General features: G+C 42.6%; 2 protein-coding genes across 5 annotated transcripts; one reads left to right on the top strand and one right to left on the bottom strand.

The window, feature by feature from the left end:
• Nucleotides 1-6,305, bottom strand: wee2 (WEE2 oocyte meiosis inhibiting kinase). The gene is made up of 12 exons (XM_072695062.1): nucleotides 5,705-6,305; nucleotides 4,927-5,196; nucleotides 4,627-4,829; nucleotides 3,723-3,777; nucleotides 3,401-3,570; nucleotides 3,066-3,187; nucleotides 2,800-2,946; nucleotides 2,070-2,174; nucleotides 1,895-1,980; nucleotides 1,567-1,737; nucleotides 813-961; nucleotides 1-304 (listed from the first exon to the last, which is right to left on the bottom strand). Exons 2-12 carry the CDS (start codon nucleotides 5,185-5,187, stop codon nucleotides 145-147), a joined length of 1,629 nt encoding a protein of 542 aa, XP_072551163.1. The 5' UTR covers nucleotides 5,188-5,196; nucleotides 5,705-6,305; the 3' UTR covers nucleotides 1-144.
• A 169-nt stretch (nucleotides 6,306-6,474) lies between these two features.
• dennd11 (DENN domain containing 11) lies at nucleotides 6,475-19,988 on the top strand. 4 transcript variants are annotated; one of them, XR_011980804.1, is made up of 11 exons: nucleotides 6,475-7,077; nucleotides 7,584-7,683; nucleotides 9,253-9,411; nucleotides 12,209-12,365; nucleotides 12,809-12,947; nucleotides 14,608-14,739; nucleotides 14,977-15,127; nucleotides 15,481-15,549; nucleotides 16,254-16,445; nucleotides 16,630-16,715; nucleotides 16,938-19,988. XR_011980804.1 is itself a non-coding variant. In XM_072695529.1 (10 exons), the coding sequence occupies exons 1-10, from the start codon at nucleotides 6,699-6,701 to the stop codon at nucleotides 16,963-16,965; spliced, it is 1,506 nt and encodes a 501-aa protein (XP_072551630.1). In that variant the 5' UTR covers nucleotides 6,475-6,698; the 3' UTR covers nucleotides 16,966-19,988. The 4 variants fall into 4 exon arrangements, 3 of the variants coding, with proteins under 3 accessions (XP_072551630.1, XP_072551632.1, XP_072551631.1); XM_072695529.1 differs by lacking the exon at nucleotides 16,630-16,715; XM_072695530.1 differs by having other exon boundaries at nucleotides 6,476-7,077; nucleotides 16,630-19,988.
• The last annotated feature ends 108 nt before the right edge of the window (nucleotides 19,989-20,096 follow it).

The raw sequence follows: 20,096 nt of genomic DNA, 5'->3' as shown, positions 1-20,096 counted from the left end.
CAGGTCAATAAAAAGCACAAAACTTTTCACTGAAATGAGACACCATCTGGGACAGTTCAATTTCACACACACAATGGTGAAAAACAACTAAAAATGGAACTTCAGAAGTTTTTGCATATGGTGGTTCGACCAGGATGAAAAAGGTCAGCGGCCCAGGCAGCCAAAACTCATTGATCGAGCAACGTTTCGGCCCACCAGCCTCCGGCCTGATTTAGGGAGAGAGCATGCAGTGGAGAGGAGCTGTCCAGAGGGGAGGGGTGGGGGCTGAGGGGAGGTAGCAGCTAATCGAGCCTCTTGGAGTTCTCTGGGGATGGAGAAGAAAGGGAAAAGAAAGTCAGTCTTGTAGTTCAGGTACACTACATTACACATAAGTCACATTTCAGTGCATAATGTATGTAGTTACTTTAAAATCAGATGAACAGAAGAAGCAACTTTACCAAGGAGGCACAAACTCTACACCAGACTGCATTTTATTTCCACAGTAAATTAGCGGATCTCAAAGGCACAGTTACACAGCTGCGCCCTCTGTTGGTTGCCATACTGACATACTTCAGCATGTACTTCAAACATAGCTTAGGTCAGGGGTCACCAATTTCAGTCTGAGTGGGTTAGTGTCTAGCAGAGTTTGTTGATACACAGAAAATATTTATGAAGTCAAATCAAGCGGGTGTTTGAGTAGGAACTCAAACCAAACTATAATGCACATGGGCCCTCCAGGACCAAAACTGATGATGCCTGGACTGAGTGAACAGGCAACACTGATGATCCCATCAAAGAGTTACAGCTGCAGAATACAGATAATACAGAGTCACCTTTCTAACATGGCCGTCCTGAACTTTTCCACGTTGAGCTCTTTACGCAGCTGTGCAGCCAGTTTTCCAGCCCTCTCTCTGCGCAGCACCGGGTGCTTGCACAATGCAGACGCAGATGGCCTCACAGCAGGATCAGGGTCCAGCATCATCTGCCAAATGGAAGCACCAAGTTATCTTCTGCACATTATTATTATTTATTTAAACACAGATGTACAGGGAATTGTGGGCCAGTGCTGATGTTTTTGTACAGGACAAATCTGCCTTTGCCACAGAAGATTCATAACCATAAGAAATAGACATTGGGACTACATGCAGCTGGATTAACATGACGCATTATTTGTAGTGTGTTACACGTGCAGTAAAGTTATTAAGATGAAGATTCTTGTCAAAAAGCCCAGCATCTGCCCAATGCAGATAAGTGTTTGCTGGTACCCATTCTTTTTAGATTAAGCAGCATCTTATTATAATAATTAAATATATAAAAAATAAGAATAAACCACTACAGGTCAACAATTGCCAAGAACAATTATCACTACATCATGTTCATTAACATGCCATGCTTAGCTTAAGCTGATTGGAATCCAACTATGTCAAGTGCAAAAGACACAGGGCTGTACTGAACCATGAGGTTCTAGCCATGATGTAAACCAAACCAATACTTCTGCGTACCGTTACACCCGCAGTATTAATGACTCTGGTGTCTGGGTAATGTCCAAGAATGTTGTTCTTCCTACAGTTAATCACTGTATTTTACCTGTATAAGATTTCGCAAGTGTGGCATCAACTCCTGGGGCAGGCTGGGTAACCGAGCCTGTCTGAGGCGGTGCCATTCATCTCCATTCTGAGGCAGTGGTGGAGCTCCAGCTGCCAACAGCACAGTCAGGCCCAGGGAAAAGATATCCGCCTTGGGTAGCTGAGCATAGTCCTAGAAGCCACACAGGGTCATTATATATTTATAATAATAATAAAAAAAAAAAAAAAAAAAAAAAAAAAAAAAAAAAAAAAAAAAAAAAAAAAATCACACACACTTATTGAAGTTAATGGCTGATTATATTAAAGATGACAAAACTTATGAATTGCACCTCGTGCAGAACTTCACCGGCCAGGAAACGACTGTCCCCCTCCTCCACCTGAGGGCTAGAAATAGAAGTCACATGACCCAGGTCACCTGCAATAAGACAGACATGAGCTTGAGCCAGGGAGACTTGACGTCATGATACAGGAATAAACGCAGTCATTAGCACAGCCGAGAGTTACCAATTTTATAAACCACCCCCGACGAAGGGTATGCATCATCTTCCTCTTCGCTGTCTCCCGCTGCTCCAGCACTAGAGCTGGGCCGATGGCAGATGAAAATGTTGCCTAAGGAGCAAAGAACACATTCACAAAGTGATGCAGGCAAAAGTCACTACACAGATTTCCCTACTGCCTGAATTCAATCACTAGCTCACCTGGTTTAGTAAAGAGTTGGATGATCGCCATAAATGCTGGAGTAAAAGGATGGTGCATACATGTGGGGATGTTGTGGGGTATTAGAGATCACAGGGATCACAAACGTGCCATCAATTAAATTAAAAGTCTTGTCCAGTGTCACAAACCTGGTTTGTGTTTTTTTTTTTTTAAAGAGTTACTGTCTCTACTGTCCAGGAAAGGCTTTCTATTAGATTTGGGAGCATTAGTAAAGTCGGATGTTGAATGACCCACACAAACTACTGGATGAAGCGCCATAATCCCAGAAAACACAGTTCTACAGCTCAATGCTAGGTAAATGGTTGATAGGTTAACGTTTGTCTGAGAGTCCAATTCTATTGACAATACCTTTCAACAGGGGCCAGACATTTACACATCTGTGCCAGCAATGGGTGCAACTTAAAGTGCATTCATTGAAGGGGTGCCCACAAACATTTGGACATCTAATCTATAGGCAAAGCGATTATTAATTAGCCAATAATCCAAATGCATAATTGTTGAGCAATGAGAGGCTTACTGGGTTTGATGTCTAGGTGCACTAGGCCCGAGGTGTGGATGTATTTCAGCCCCATTGAGACCTGAAGCAGAAGATCCCTCAGCTCTGGTTCCCGAAAGAACTCTCCCTGCTCTTCCTTCTCAGTAATGACATCAAGGAGGCTTCCACCTTCAAAAAAAGGACACCATAAATTAATTACTTGTAGGTGACCTGTGGCCTAGTGTTTAGATGGATATAGAAGTAAACGCATCCTTGACCCCCCCCCCCCCCAAAAAAAAGGTCCATACCATCGCAGTACTCATTCTGAATGATCATATGGTCATCCTCAGCCCAAGCAGAGTAATAGCGCACAACATGTGGATGGTGTCCCAGAACAGCATGAGCATACACCTCCTTCAAGGCCAACTGCCTGCAGACAAATCAAGGAACCTTGTTGTTCACGCCACATTTATTGATTTTGCCCCCACCCCCAGTTTGATATTTAAACACATGTTCTAAGATGTTTTTAGTTGTCAACAAGAATGCAATTAGTGATCGTGCATCCCTACTGTACTGGTTTGAAAAGAAAACAGCAGTCATGCCTGTTCTAAAGCTTTAGAGGGGACTGGCAGTGCTGACTCACTCATTGGCGGAGCCTGCAAGAGGCCTGCGCAAGCGCTTGATGGCATACATGCAGCCGTCCAGCCTCTTCACACAACGGTACACGGCACCAAACTCGCCCACGCCGATCCGGCCCAGCTCCAGGAACTCGCTCTCATAGCGCGACAGCATGAGGGCCGGCACTGCTGGCCTCTGAGCACAGACAGATGGAAGACGGAGTGAAAGAACAGGGAGAGAGACCTGATTGGTTATCAGATTGGTACACGTTCAGACTCCAGTTCTATTTAAGTCAGTAGTAAAATGAGGGCTTGGGGTGTTCCAGAAATGCCTTTAATGAAAAATACCTTTGATGGGAGGAAATAGCTTTCATCCTCAGATGACATCGGAGTCTCCTTAGACCTGCACAGACAGCTCTGGGTAAAGCTGGGTCCTGCATCTAATTTTTTTTGTGAGGTCATGAACACCAGATGAATTTATTGTCGCAGTCACAAAACACTGAATGTCCAAAATTATACCTTTACAGGAACTTAACTTTTAATAAAGTCATTGTGGAGCATTTCTAATGGCCTATCGATCACAGAATTGGGAGATATTGTAAAGAACAGACAGTTTCACATTATGTAAGTGCTACTAGGACTATAGAGGTTTGGTTACCCCACCCCCCTTTTCAGACCAACTGCTTTTTGAATGGGGTATAATACAGGCCAGCCAAATCAAGAGAATTTAATTTTAATCTTAAAAAAAAAAAAAAAAAAAAAAAAAAAAAAAGAAAAGAAAAGAAAAGAAAGAAGCCCACAAACAGAGCCTAATCTTAAGAGCTACAGGTAGGCAAAATTGTGAAAATACCTCCCCAGCTACTTTAAAGGGATAAACGCAACTCCCACTGTAAAAGCCCCCTCTGACCAATAAGCTCCTAGACATTCCTGGCCTGTTATGAGAAGGCAGGGGGTGAAACACCACAACATCATTGTTTTATTAGTGGCGTCAGTGTTGGTTTGTGGCTAGTGGACAAAAGCTGTGCTGAATAGCACAAGGTCTTTAATGCAGCTAGCGCAACAAGATCAGGCTGCTCATTCTAAAGTCTTAACCACAGCTTGGATTGTTCTAATGAACTGAAAATGAAAAACATTAACAAATTAACACAAAGCACATTTTCAGCCTCTCCTTTTAGCTGCAACAAATACTGAATCTCCAGTGCATCGCATCCAATCTAATTCTGTGAACCATCATGTCCCTCGACTACTGTACCTGTGTCCATCTTCTTCGTCATCACCATCACTCCTACGGCTCTTCCTTTTGCAGTGTTCTCCGTTTCTCCTCACCGTGTCCGGAGTAAAAGGGTTAATGTTGACTGCAGGTACACGGTCAGAGGCACTGGGCAGGCACAGAACCCTTTGGCTGCGACAGGGCTTGCTGCTAGAGTAGGACAGGGCCGACTTGGACAGCAGACTCTGGGGGGGGGGGGGGGGGGGGGAGATAGAAATTGCACAAGTTTGGTTCTTGCCGAGCTTCCAACCACTTCCTTCAAAGCCACTCATCAAGTGCTACCTTAGGAGTGCTGGGAGAGTCACAGAGCCTTAGTTTTCTCCAGGCTGAGTAAGGGATGGGTGAGGTGGGCGCGGATGGGGAGACTGTGACACTCCTGGCATGGTGGCGCTGCACTCTGGGGGTCCGGCAGGTAGAGGAGGGGCTTCTCAGTGGTACACTTATCGGTGCCCAGTCGTCCACGCTGCTGTCACTGCTGTCCTCCTCCCCGCAGCTCGAGAAGTTCAAGTGCTGCTGAATTGCCTTCTCGTTCATGGCCGCCATCCCTGGCCACTAGAGAATAAAGGTGGGATTTAGCATTATTGAGACATTTGGTTACATTTTTGAGCTGGTCTGGAGAGTGCCTCTCAGATTTAGTACTTCCATAAACCCCCAGAAAACAAAAGAGGGCCATCTGAGTTAAGCCAGACGTTAGTTTTAGAGGTTTCATGGCAGAACTATAAATACTATAAATACATGGAAGCTAACAAATGTATATTCTCAGACAGCCATGATTTCTCAGTTGCCCTCAGTCCTGGTCATAGGATTTTTTTAAGCAACAGTGACTAATTCTAGATCAACAGCCTTACTCTCGGAGGCCCTGGAGCAGCTCTGCACATTTGATGAGTGTCTCCTGCTCCCAGCACACCTGATTATAGCTAATTAACTCATCAGGTAGCCCTTCCTAAGGTAAACTGTCTGTTGAAACAGTAACAACAGTAGCTACAATATGCAGGACACTCCTTGACAAACTCAGTTGTACTCCTGGACCAAAATTAAGAAGCCAAACTTCAGGACTCACCGACTCACAGTTCCTCGGCCTGCTCGAGCTAACCGACCCCAGGCAGCCTGAGCCACCGCCGCGCTGCAGCCTCTGATTTCGCTAAAAGGCCTCCAGCCTGGACTCCTTTAGGAAGACCCGTCCATCTGAGCCTGTGCTCATTTTAGAGATTAATGGGCGGACTGTTTAAGGTGTCAGTCAAGAATTTAAGCAAATAGCTTCTCGTTTAATCGTAAACCACGCCCCCAGCAGAGAGGAGGCCTACAGGTGCCGTCTGTTTTTTTTGTGGCCTGACCTTTTGTGGCTCAGGGATCCTGCTGTGATATAACGCTGTTTACTAAAAATGTTAACATTATTAAATATAAGTCATATAGAAATATATTTATAGTGCATATAGTGTATTTAAAGCATTTATAGTGTAACAACGCTGGCTTTTTTTTTCACAAGCTCTTCTATTATTGCTCACCATATTAGATTCAGTGCTTCTATAACCCCCTATAAACAAAAGGGCCAGGCCTGATTTGAGGTATTTTATTGAACATTTATAAATATTTTATTATATTATTTTTGTATTAACTGGTGGACCATTCCCCGTACCTGACCACTAATGAAGGGCTGGAATTGAACTCACAAACCGTGCATGGAAAAATGTGCACCAGTACTGAAATAGTTTAATAAACCTTCGTTATTTTTTATTAATAAATAAGAAATAAAAAAGAATGAAAAAGAATAAAACGGCAACATCGTGCGGCGTGACGTCACGCATCCACGGGGACGGTCGCTCTCGGTTGCAACACGTGAACGGAAGCGCGAGACGTCATCAAAACATCATCTTCCTCTCCCTCACACACACAAACACACACAAACACACACACCCTGCAACTCGTCCCGACGCTGCAGACATGCTTCATCCTACGACGAAAAGAAGCTGCGGTTTGTTTTGAGCGAACCGACCGAGAGCGTTTCTACCGGCCAGGCGACTTTATCCCCCACCCCCCGCCCCGCGGTGACGGCGATGGTGGAGCAGTCTGACCGCGCTCCGCTGCTGGACTGGGAGGAGGTACCCCCGGGCCAGCCGCCCCCCACCGGCCCCTCTCTGGAGCCGTCGGACTCCGTGGGCTCCGAGCCGTCGAAGTGCCGCCTTCAGGGCAGGGATGGAGGCGGTTTGGGCTGGCCTTCGAGCCCCGGAGCTCCGGGCAGCGGAACAGCTGTTAGAGGCAGAAACCCGCGCTCCCCCTCCACACAGGCCGGGCCTGAGGGGGACGCTGGAGCCACCGACGAGGAGGGAGACTGCGCGTTCACCGGGCTCTCCATTAAAGACCGTCGAATCGCAGAATGGGAGGAAAAGGACCAAATAGTTGCCGTGTTCGTGGTGACCTTCGACACGAGATCAGGTGAGCTGGCAGGAGTGCCACTCTTCCTGCCCTCCTATACTGTAACTGACAGGAGCAGCTAACACAGCGATGCCTCAGTGGATGTGTGTGTATATATATATATATATATATATAGTTGTGTTAGATGCTTCAGAGCTGTGACTCCCATCTCCCAAAAGCTTAAAGCTAATATATGTCCTCTTCAAATTCTGTGAGTTGTACAGGGGAAGCTATAGGCAGCTATAGCCTTCATCCCCTATGTGTGTTTGCACACACCTCTTTGGTCAAACACTGCCTGTGACCTGCTGTCATTGTAAGTCATACCACAAGAGAAGTGAGTTTGGTGAGAGTTGTATAATTCAGCCAGCTGACTCATACACTGCTCGACTTCCCCTTTAAAGTGTAGTACAGTATCTCACTTTCTCATGAATGGTGAGATGTTTAGGCTTCATCCTTCGTGGCACTATACAAGAGCACACATTTGGACCTGCAGTTTGTAACCCACACTTTCTAACACTTTTCAACAGGAAACATGGTGGAGTGGTGCTTACCTCAGGATGTGAACCTGGAAGGGGTGGAGTTCAAGTCCATGGCCAGCGGCTCTCATCGGATTGCGAATGACTTTATGTAAGAACATGATCTGACCTTTCGAGCGTAAGATGAGAGTGTTCTTTGTAGAGATGTTTAGATACCACACTGAAATCTTGAGTATTAGCTGATCATTTCCAGTCATTTTAAATGTACCTAGATTTAGTACTGTATTAGGAACCACATGACGGAAGGGGCTTCGGTAATTGCCAGATTCAGGCAGTCTACGAAGTGACTGAATGCATGAAATGCAATTATGTATAACAACAGCGTCCAGTAGATTGTACACGAGCTGAAGATTTGCTTATAGCATCATCAATCTGTTGACCAACCAACATGGACAATTTACATGGACGAGTCATGGGTGTTTTTTTTTTTATTCTTTCTGGCTTGGACAGTATCCATACTGTGGGTGTTTCCATATTGACGTATCAGTGTTTAAATATTTATAACAACACTTAACAGTATTTAATCAATATTGATACTGATATTGGGAGTGTAAGAGCCAGTTTCTGACCTTGCCTTCTCTTCCCTTAACCCCATCACTCAGCAAGGTGCTAGCCAGTGTGGGTGTCTGTTAAGTCTGTTAAGTGCTGTAACACATTTGCTGTGTAGTATTTTCTCCAAGTGTGTTGCGCTGTCTTTATTGTGTTGTGTTGGTGGCAGTTCACGTGTCTTGGAGGAAACGCATGCGAGCCTTCACCCTCTCAGCACTGCTGGTATCATGTAATGGGGGAGATCTAGCTAGCGGATGGTTGTTGGCACTGACTAAGGCCCTGTTCACTCGTATTTATTTGAGGTCTTTAGTCACTGAAGACTGAAAGCCTTTTGAAAACACTTTCCAAGGTGGAGATTTTTGAAAAATTGTAGCTTCTTGAAAATGCTGACATCACAACGCATGCATGTTTCTGGCCGAATCTCAAATACCTCCCTACTCCCTATATAGTGAACTACATAGGTCATATAACTACAAGCATAGCACTAGATTTCAGATTTCGACATATGAATAAATGTAAAAACTGTCCTATTACAGATATATAATTCTCTACTTAGAGTTAGTCAGTAATTTCGTGACTTGCATAGTGCTCTACATTTGGGATTAAACCTCTCTGGTTTCATTTGGGATTAAACCTCTGTCTTTTTTTTCTTTTTATTTTTTTTTTAAAGGATGCCTTTCCTTATGAAGTAGGGGACTATCACCCTATACAGAGCTAGCATGTTCATGCAAGTGTTTTCGTCTCTGTGTGGACGGAAGAAGGGAAACCCCCATTTTTGAAATTTGTGTGTATATTGGGTACTCCCAGTTAACCCACCTATTTGTAGGGAGGGAAGGACTTAACACGTCTCCTCCAATACATGCAAAGCCATCCACCTCCTCTTTTCAAACTCCAGCCGCTGATGACAAAGTGGCAAGGCTCAGGATTTGAACTCGTGACCCCTGGGCCACTCAGCCCAATAATCGATTTTACTGCTTTTATGTGTTGTTTGCAGATGCATGATGTGTAATATCAGTCTGTTCTCTACTTTTAATAGCTTAATCGTTTATTCTCTCCCTTAATACCATAAACAGAAACTGACGTGCATGCTATGCTTTGATTGTGTTCTCAGATATTTCCGGAAAGGCTGTTACTTCGGTCTGGCGTGCTTCGCTAATATGCCAGTGGAGAGTGAGCTAGAAAGAGGGGCTCGAATGAAGTCTGTAGGCATCCTATCGCCGTCTTACACCCTACTGTACCGCTACATGCACTTCCTAGAGAACCAAGTTCGGTAAGTGCTTTTGAACATCCACTATCTCCAGCGTCCAGCTACAAGGGTTGTCAATCTTTTGCATTTAGATTTAGCTCTTGTTCTGTTTGTTGTCTCCTCGATCTCCTCAGTCTCCTTCCGCCACCGCTCATCACGCTTCACAACTTTTTTTTCACCCACCCCCCTGTTTCTATAAATAAGACAATCTCATCTATTAAGCATTGTCTCAGAGTTACAGGTGGTGTCACTCAATGTTTTTTTTGACTCACTGAATCTGTAGGACTCTTTGTAATCTGATCCACTTTGCACTAATGGTGTACGAATGTTAATTTAACACATTTTTGCGTGACAGGGTGGTTGGGTTGAGTTTGGTGGACCCTGTCTAACACAACGAAACAAAACAAAAACAAGCAAACAATATATATATATATATATATATATATATATATATATATATATATATATATATATATATATATATATATACCAAACTCAACCCAACCACCCTGTCACGCAAAAATGTGTTAAATTAACATTCGTACACCATTAGTGCAAAGTGGATCAGATTCCAAAGAGTCCTACAGATTCAGTGAGTCAAAAAAAACATTGAGTATATACAGTGAGTCCAAGAAGTATTTGATCCCTTGCTGATTTTCTTTGTTTGCCCACTAATAAAGACACTATCCTTCTGCACTTTTAATGGTAGATATATTCTAACATGGAGAGACAGAATATCAAGACAAAAATCCAGAATATAATTTTAAAGAATATATTTTAATTAATTTGTATTTCAATGAGGAAAATAAGTATTTGATCCCTCTTGCCAAACACACTCAATACTTAGTGGCAAAGCCTTTGTTTGCAAGCACAGCGGTGAGACGTTTGTTGTAGTTAACCACAAGTTTAGCACACACACCAGGGGGAATTTTGGCCCACTCTTCTTTGCAGATCCTCTCTAAATCATGAAGGTTGGTGGGCTGTCGCTTGGCAACTCTGACCTTCAGCTCCCTCCATAGATTTTCGATCGGATTGAGGTCTGGCGACTGGCTGGGCCACTCCATGACCTTAATGTGATTTTTCTTGAGCCAATCCTTTGTTGCCTTTGCTGTATGTTTAGGGTCGTTATCATGTTGGAAGACCCAACCACGGCCCATTTTCAGATCCCTGGCAGAGGGGAGGAGGTTGTCCCTCAGGATTGTGCGGTACATGGCTCCATCCATCTTCCCAGTGATGCGGTGAAGTAGCCCTGTACCCTTGGCAGAGAAACACCCCCAAAACATTATGCTTCCACCTCCATGCTTGACGGTGGGCACAGTGTTCTTGGGGTCATAGGCAGCATTTTTCTTCCTCCACACATGGCGGGTGGAGTTGAGGCCAAAAAGTTCAATTTTGGTCTCGTCTGACCACAAAACCTTCTCCCAATAACTTGGTTCATCTTTCAAATGATCATTGGCATACTTGAGGCGCGCCTCCACATGTGCTCTCTTCAGCAGGGGTACCTTTCGGGCACTGCAGGATGTGAATCCATTGTTGCGCAAAGTGTTGCCAATTGTTTCCTTGCAAACTGTGGTCCCAGCTGCCTTCAGGTCATTTGCTAACTCCTGCCGAGTGGTTGCAGGACGATTTCTGACTGTTCTCAGCATCATTGCCACCCCACGAGGCGAAATCTTCTTTGGAGCACCGGGCCGAGGTCTGTTGATTGTCATGTTATACTCTTTAAACTTTCTGATAATTGCACCAATAGTTGTTACTTTCACATCCAACACCTTACTAATCTTTTTGTAGCCCATTCCAGCTTTGTGAAGGTCAACAATTCTGACTCTGAGGTCCTGTGACAGCTCTTTGGTTTTACCCATGTTGGAGACTTGAAATCTGTGTGATCTGTCTGATTCTGTGGACAGGTGTTTTTCACACAAGTGATTAGTGAGAACAGGTGGCTTCAGGTCAGGTAACAAGTTGATTGGGAGTGTCTAACTGGTCTGTAAAAGCCAGAACTGCTAATGAATACTAAGGGATCAAATACTTATTTCACTCCATGAAATACAAATCAATTAATATATATTCCTTAGATTTATTTTCTGGATTTTCTTTTTAATATTCTGTCTCTCCATGTAAGAATACATCTACCATTAAAAGTATAGAATGATCATGTCTTTATTAGTGGGCCAACGAAGAAAATCAGCAAGGGATCAAATACTTCTTGGACTCACTGTATAAATATATAAATGTGTGTGTGTGTGTGTGTATGTGTGTATGTGTGTATATATATATATATATATATATATATATATATATATATATATATATATACACATACATATATATATATATATATATATATATATATATGTGTATATGTATGTGTATATATATATGTGTATATATATGTGTATATATATGTGTATATGTATGTGTATATGTATGTGTATATATATATAATGTATGTGTATATATGTATGTATGTATGTATATGTATATATGTGTATATATATGTGTGTATGTATATATATATATATATATATATATATATATATATATATATTATATATATATATATATATGTGTGTATATGTATATATATATATATATATATATATATGTATGTGTGTATATATAATATATATGCATGTAACCTCTGACTGTGCTGAATGTTAAAATTAGGTCACTTTTTAAAGCAACAGATTTCAGGTTTCATTGAAACAGCAACATATACTTACCTCTATGTCTATGTTGAAACCATTTCCCAGTTAATTATTAAGCCTCTTATATGAATGTTGGGCACAGCCGATCTGAGAACGCTGTCTGTATTTGACTACAGGCACCAGCTACAGTGCCCGGGCCAGTATTCTCCACTAGAGGCGTTCTATGAGGATAAGAAGGCTGTGCTTCCCTCTGGAGGGAACGGCCTGGTCACTGTCTGCCCCACCAGCGCCCTGGGGACCATGGTTAACCGCTGCATGCATCCAGAGATGAAGGTGAGTAGACAAGCGACCCTGCTTTACAGGGAAGATATTATATGCTTCTCTCGCTTGTTGTTATATTGCTGCAAGATCAGCTGATATTTGGACCTCGTGATGAAAATGAGGATGTGTCAATGTGTATTGCTTATGGGGAATAATCTCTCCAGTTAGAGCAGACAAAGAGCATTTCTTCACTTTGACCAGGGCCCTAATTTGATTTAGTGCCATAGCATCGTCTATTGTGAGTCATATAAACTCTTGCTGCCATTCTTTCTTTGTGTGTCTGTTGAAGTGAGGGAGTTTAGCTGAAATAATAAAGGTGCTAGATCATTTACATTACAAGCTTCACTCAGTTAAACAGATATTGTGTTTGGTATTTGGAAAATTGGTATTTCTTGCACCTGAAAAATCTAAGTGTCAAAATGTCAACATGGTCATCTCTGTTTACATCTTGTCAGATCACACATCCTGCTGGCTGCATGTCCCAGTTCATACGTTTCTTTGGAGAGCAGATCATGGTGCTGTGGAAGTTTGCCTTGTTAAGGAAGCGCATTCTCATTTTCTCCCCTCCGCCTGTTGGAGTGGTCTGCTACCGGGGTGAGACATGATACTTTATAAAATGAAATTAATTTGCTAAGATTATGGATGGGGAAGTTAACAAGATAAATGAAGACATTATTCACATGCTGTATGATGCTGTGATAGACTAGTCGTCAGAATAGAGCTTTTAAATGGACAGTGCTCACGACAGACCTGTGGATAAATCAAAGAGCAGCAAACTAGCAAAAGCAACTAGAAAGTGGAGCTGTAGCTATCCTTAAGAGCTATTACTGTACAAAAAATGTCTAAAAAATAAAGGTGCTTTAAATTGTACTTTGAAAGGTGCAATAAAAGGAACCAATTTTGGTTCCATAAAGAGCAATGTTTGTAATAGAGACGAATGAGAGTATTAAGTTTTTCTCTAGTACAAACATGGTTCTTTCTGAAGCCAGAAGTACCATTTCAAGCACTTTATTTTTTGAGACTGTACAGTGAAGCCAGTGGAAATTAGCACCACTTTACACTCATTGTCCATTATATCGCCACCACTTACCATATAGGAGCTTTCTATAATTACAGCCTGTAGCCCATCCGTTACCCTATTCTTCAATGATCAGGACCACAGAACCATCAAAGAGCAGGTATTATTTGGGTGGTGGGTCAACCCCAGCACCGCCGTGATACTGACATGGTGTGTTAGTAGTGTGTGTTGCGCTGGTATGAGTGTATCAGACACAGCAGTGCTGCTGGAGTTTTTAAACACCTCACTGTTACAGCCAACAGCGTCCTGTGGGGCAGCATCCAGTAGTCCACTGATGAAGGACTAGAGGATGACCAACACACCCTTGCAGCAACAGATGAGCTTCTGTCTCTGACTTTACATCTATAAGGTGGACCAGCTAAATAGGGGTGTCTAATAGTGTGCGTGGACAGACAGTGTTTAAAAACTCAAGCAGCACTGCTGTGTTTGATCCACTCGTACCAGCGCAATACACACTAATAACACACCACCACCATTTCAGTGTCACTGCAGTGATAAGAATGACCCTCCACACAAATAATACCTGCTCTGCAGTGGTCATGTGGAGTCCTGACAGTTGAGGAACAGGAGGAAAGGAGGCTAACAAAGTATGTAGAGAAGAGGTGGTCTGCAGGCTATAATTATAGAACTATGTGCTCCTATATGGTAAGTGGAGTGTAGAAACAAGGATGTGGTGTTCATGTTATGGCTTATTGGTGTATTTGGTATACAGTATATGAAATATATACAGTCTTTTGGAACATGAGGCCACTGTTACACTTGCTGGACATGTGTAACATGTAAATTCTGTGTTTACACAATTAAAGTATTCTTATTGGATTATCAAAGGTATGAAATACAGTTTCCCCACTCATATGGATGTACAAAAATGCACAGTTTTAAATGGAAAAAGATTGAATTAGACACGTGATTAATCATGGTTTGCCACACCGAATTATGTGATTCATTTGGAATGATAATGTTTGTCCGCTTTAGCTCAGATGCCAGGATCTACAAATATCCTAAAGTGCACACACTCAAAAGTGTCATATTTAGCACACACACTCACCAGAGGTTACATTAATTTGTGCTTTTTACAATTTAAGTTATTTATTCATAAAGGCACCTGTTGGTCAGTATCTTTTGGAATATTTTAGCAGCTAATGATTCACTATGCTTTCCCCTCATGCATTTCAGTATACTGCTGCTGCTGCCTTGCTAACGTGTCCATACCTGGGATTGGTGCCTCTGTGCCGGAGTTTCGTCCCTTCTTCTACATCAACGTGGCTGACATCACAGCTCTGGAGACGGAGCTGTCCTACGTGGCTTGTGAGTGGCTCTTGTTGATCCAGCACAAAGAAGATCAAAATGGGGAGCTTAATCATGACAGAAAATGTTAAAAGTGTTGTTGTTCCTTTTTGAAGTATGATGAAACGCTGAGGTTTAACAGAACTGAGGAATGCCTCCATTATGGAAGATGACTTCAAAGGTGTCCTGTTGAGTGTACGTTTAAAACAGTCTGTGTCCTCATTCTTTATCTGTTTGTGTGTCTGTGTATGTGTTTAGGTACCACAGAGAAGATCTTTGAGGAGAAGAAGGACTTGTATGATGTCTACATTGACAACCAGAATGTAAAGACACACCGGGAGAGCCTTCAGCCTCTGCTCCGAATCAACAATGCGGACCGAGAGAAGTATCGCAAGCTCAGCGAACAGAGGTCGTGCACCTTCAGAAAACACTGGTGTTGTGCAAGATAAAACGTTTCTGTCTTTACGGCACTAAAAATGCTTAGTTTGGCCTCAACCACAGTGACGTATGTTTGTTCTAGTACTATCAACCTGAATTGACTTGCTACTCCTGTTTGCATAAGCTTATGGGCATTTACATATTCAGCAGTTATCAGGAAAGACATGAATGTAAACTCCCCTACCGTGTGTACCTTAGAAAGGAGCAGTGTCGTAACCAAATTTTTCATAATGATGCATAACTGTGTGGTTAGTCATTCAACTAAGAAAGCAGATTCAACCACATATGTTGGGGATTATGGTCATGACCTTAATGTTCCTGCAGGCAGCTGTTGCTGTATTCTCAAGAGGTTGACGGAGACTGCACCTCCAATGAAGAAGACCTCTTTATACTGTGAGTGCCAAGCTCAGTTACACTCAGAACATTATCATTATCAGGTCATTTCATTACTATGAATATATGCTTATATAAGGATGGATATAAGCTTAAGGATCTGCAGCATTGAAATAACTTGGAATGACTTTGATTCTAGGAGCAAGCCATGGGTAATGGGTACACTATATGTCCAAATGTTTGTGAACATCCCTTTTAATAAAGGCATTCAGCTACTTTAAGGTGCATCCATTGCTGACACAGATGTGACACAAATGCATACACACACAGCTTGTTTAGTCTCTTTAGAGAATAGAACTCTCGGGAGCAGATAAAAATACATGTCTTGGCACCAGCCTCCAGCATTGAGCTGTGCTGCAGTATACCTGTTTGTTATTTATTTATTTATTTATATATTTTTTGTGGGGTGGTAATCATCCTACATCCTGACCTCACCAATACTCTTGCACATGCTGAATGCAATTAAATCCTCACAGCAATGCTCCAAAATCTAGAAGAAAGTCTTCCCTGGACAATAGATACAGTTTCTCTAACAGGTTTTTGGATAGTGGAATACCTTGTGGAGTTCCACAGGGTTCTGTTTCAGGGCCTATGAAACTGTTAATTACGATAGTAATGTAGTCCTAAGAGTGAAGACCTGATGTTTGGGCTTACATGCAGGGTCTGAAGGTTTAAGGAACTTTATATTTTTTCGTCTGTGGCAGGTTCTTTATGGAGCAGAATAACCGCATCTTCCAGACCCTATTGGAGGTAGCAGGAAGTGCTGACCCAACTCTGACCGCTGAGCATGTGCGAGCCATGGGCTTGGACCCGCAAGGTGACCGTGGTTTCCTGGTGGACCTTCTGGAGGTCTACGGCATCGACGTCATGCTGGTTATCGACAATCCCTGCTGCCCGTAAGGCCAGAGAGGCTTCTGCTCTCTCTCTTTTTTTTTTATTTCTATTGCTCTCTCTGGAGCCCCTAGCCCATCTGGGCTGGAGCACACTGCCTGACCCCGTCTTCTCCTCTCTCTTTTTGTCTGTCTCCTTTTTTTATTATTTTTTTTAATTTAATTGTTCCCTTTGGCCTGGGTGTCTCAGGAGCCAGTACTGACCCCTGGCCACACCGCTGGACCGCCCTGATATACTGCCAACGCTCCAGGGCACTGTCACTCCTTCAGGCTTTGGTACACTGCTGCCTTCACACCCCCTGGCTCATCTGTCTGCTTGTGTGCGTCTTGTATGTGCGTGTGTGTGCGCGTGTTTGCACAGTATCCTTCCAGCCACCTCTGGGTTTCTTTCTCTACTGCGCCTCCTCCTCACATCCTGATAAATGATGAAACTGATCTCTGTGCCTCTTTGTTACTGCTTGCAATGTGTGGAGCTCAATTGTGACTTTGTTCTTTTAGCCAGCGCTGTTTTGGGGATCTGATGTAATGTCCCTTGCTGGGTCTCGAATGTTCCTCACCTGGACCCCAGACACTAAACGTAGAGCAGTCCAGCAACGGAGCCACTTTCATCCTTGTGTTCACCTGGTTTCCTCTCTGCTGTTGGAAGGTAACAACAGGACAACGTCTACCCCCTCAACATCTTGTCACGTAAAAGTAATGGTTTTCAAATGTGAACTGTACAAACCATGCTGGATTTTTTTCATATTGGATTCATAATTCCCTGCAGTATTGACTTGACTTATTCCAGGAGTGTGTAATTCCTAATAATTGGGTCACCGAGATATGCCTGCAGAACATCTGATTTTGACCATCTTTGCCTCTCTCCAACACTGATGCTGAACCAAACAGATGGATGAGTTTTGATGAAGAAAGGAACCCATTTGTGCTGAGAAACATAAGTGTGTACATGTTGAGTGCTAATCAAACCTTTTAAGTGTGAGTTTTGCGATGGGTCTCCAGGGTGGCTTTGGCCTTGGTCCTTCTTGCCTTTCTTCATGGTAGTTCTTTATACTGTACATCAGCCACTAAAGACACAGACGTGTCGACTACTGTATGTTCACCTTACACATGCTCAACAATCAATAAGGACCACTTTGGATTAACTGCTAACTGTGCTATAATGTGTCTTTAATGACCACAGTCTCTAGAGCAGGGCAGCCCAGTTTGCAGCCCCAGATTATTTCTTAATTATGTCTAAGTTTTAACAGCAGCAAGAGTAGATGTCCTTTTATTACAGGAAAATGCCACAATTCTGCAAAATGTAAACATAGAAATGTGAACAAACTCATTCAGAGTGGTTTAGTGTGAAATGTTTAACTGTAGACATACTTCTCCTTTACTCATTTGGAATGGTGGAGATTAGAACCAGGTGTTTTTTCCTTTTTGCCCATCATTAACATCTGCTTTGAGACCCATTTTCCTCACATCCAACGAGACACTGTACCACCTCTTCTCAATCTACGAATCCTAGCGCAAACCCTGCATGTATTTAGCCTGATTATCCTCATGCCACACCATCTGCAGGAGCTAGAAGTTACTACCACCTTAAATATGCAAGATGACTTATTTTTTGTCTGGGAAGCTTACCTTAACAGTTTAATTATGCTGAGGAGTTAATCTTCAAGTAGGTTTACATGGATCTTCTTGCTTCGCCTGAGCCTCGAGTCATTTCTTGGTTATTTATTTATTTTTTGCTCACAAGGGTTCCCTGCTCTAGAATTGTCATGTTTAGGTCCTCATTGGAACCTTTACAATATGACTTAAATACTAGATTAATAAATAATGTAAGTATGAAATATTCTGTCCAAATTCTGATGAGACAGAACAAAGAGATATACATGTGTTTGTGCTGTACAGGGCTTTGCTCGCTTGTCACTGTTGGTATTGATTGTAAATTACTGTACATTTGTGCTGCACAACACACAGCACAGCTGATGCATATGAACGTGTGTGTGTGGAGAGACACATGAATGTGATTCTCTCAATGGCTTAGCAGTGACTGCTGTATTACTCGTTCGAGACTTTTTCATGGACTGTATCGTTTGTGTAAATTTGGCTTCCATGTTTTAAATGTTATGCTGTGTTTGACTCAACTAAGTACTTTTCAGCAGAGCCAGATTTTAAGTCAGAGGGTGTTTCCTAGCAAGATAGGATACTGTGTGCCTGTGTATGTTTAATGCTGGGTGTTGATCCTTAAAGTACTTTTAGTCTGTTAGGGAAGGGGTTGTGTATTCTTATGTAGACCGGACCACTTTCTAGATTATATATAGATTACTCTAGGTTCATTGTAATCTATTACTTTGGTGTGAAAAAGAAGGCCGCCCCCGATTATTACTAAACATTGTGCAGCTCTGAGGGGACGAACCCCTTAACTCGCAAATGAAGGCTCTATTGTGTTGCTTGAGGCCTAGTTCAGGGGATGCTCTTCTTGGTTGGGGGATGGCGGATTAGCCCCAATTCGTACAGACAGCATCTATTTGTTTTAGAGGCTGTCTACCCATTGACCCCATTTCTGCTGGCTGTGTAAACACGAGAAAAAAGCCTATTGTCTTATATAGGTGCACTTGGAAGCTGAAGATCAGTGGTTGCTTAAAATCTGTCTCTTCATTTTGAGGTCAAAATTCAAATTGATCTAGACTACAACATAGGCTGGCCCAACCATTAATGACCACATTGTACCTTGTGAGGGTACAGTACACCCACACCCCACCACTCCAGCAGACTCATTTGATTACTGGTGTGTGCATCGCATAAGGCTGACCCTTCCCCTCCACTTTACTCTTACAAGATGCACCCTGATGAATAGTTTTGTTCACTGTCAGTGGGTTCCACTAAAAGCAGCAAATGGGAGACCCTCAGAATGGGCTGAGGGGTTGCAATACACTGTTCACTGTTCCTCTTAATGATTTATTTTCACACTGTATTGAAGTCATTACCCCCCACTTCTCTTCTTATGTGGTAATGAGTGCAGGCACTCGTTACGTGACTGAGGCTGACTAGGAAGATGAGAATTCTGCCTGGATGTTTTATTTAAATTAGCACCCTATAACTATATATGAAGTAATACTGTTGAATTTTCTGTGGCTTCCCTCTTACCCTGTCTTTCATATTGTTGTTATTGTATATTTCTTTCCTGTGCAATTTCTTAATCAGAATTTAAATACACTCTCTCTGGTGTTGTCTAACTGTAAAGCTGAAAGAGGAATGTACAGTAATGAGCCATGTAACATTATTAGCAGTGGTGGGATTCTCTATCATGTACGAATGCTTAATCAAACACGCTTTTGTTTTGTGTACTGACTGAGCATTAAAATGGGTTGTTGACTCAAACTGAAAAACACTCGCGCACACAAACCACACACTGGATGAATGTCAAGTTCCACTCCGCTGACATCAGCACTAGTTAACACTTGTGTCGCACCACATACTGTAACAGCATGTGTCTCTTGGTTTGAAGCCAGTGATTCTTATTCACTGCCATTTTGAAATAAACTTCTCTTTACTGGTTGTGATATTTTACATGCAACTTTTTCTGCCTGTTACAGCACCATGCGGTGCAACGACGGTGGTGTGACATCGCTGGTTGTTTAATGTAACTTCAGGTTAACTGTAGCATAC

This window comes from Salminus brasiliensis, chromosome 13 (assembly GCF_030463535.1).
Source record: "Salminus brasiliensis chromosome 13, fSalBra1.hap2, whole genome shotgun sequence".
Taxonomy (NCBI): Eukaryota; Metazoa; Chordata; class Actinopteri; order Characiformes; family Bryconidae; genus Salminus; species Salminus brasiliensis.
The sequence above is the reverse complement of the archived record's forward strand: the minus strand, read 5'-3'. Positions and strand labels throughout refer to the sequence as shown.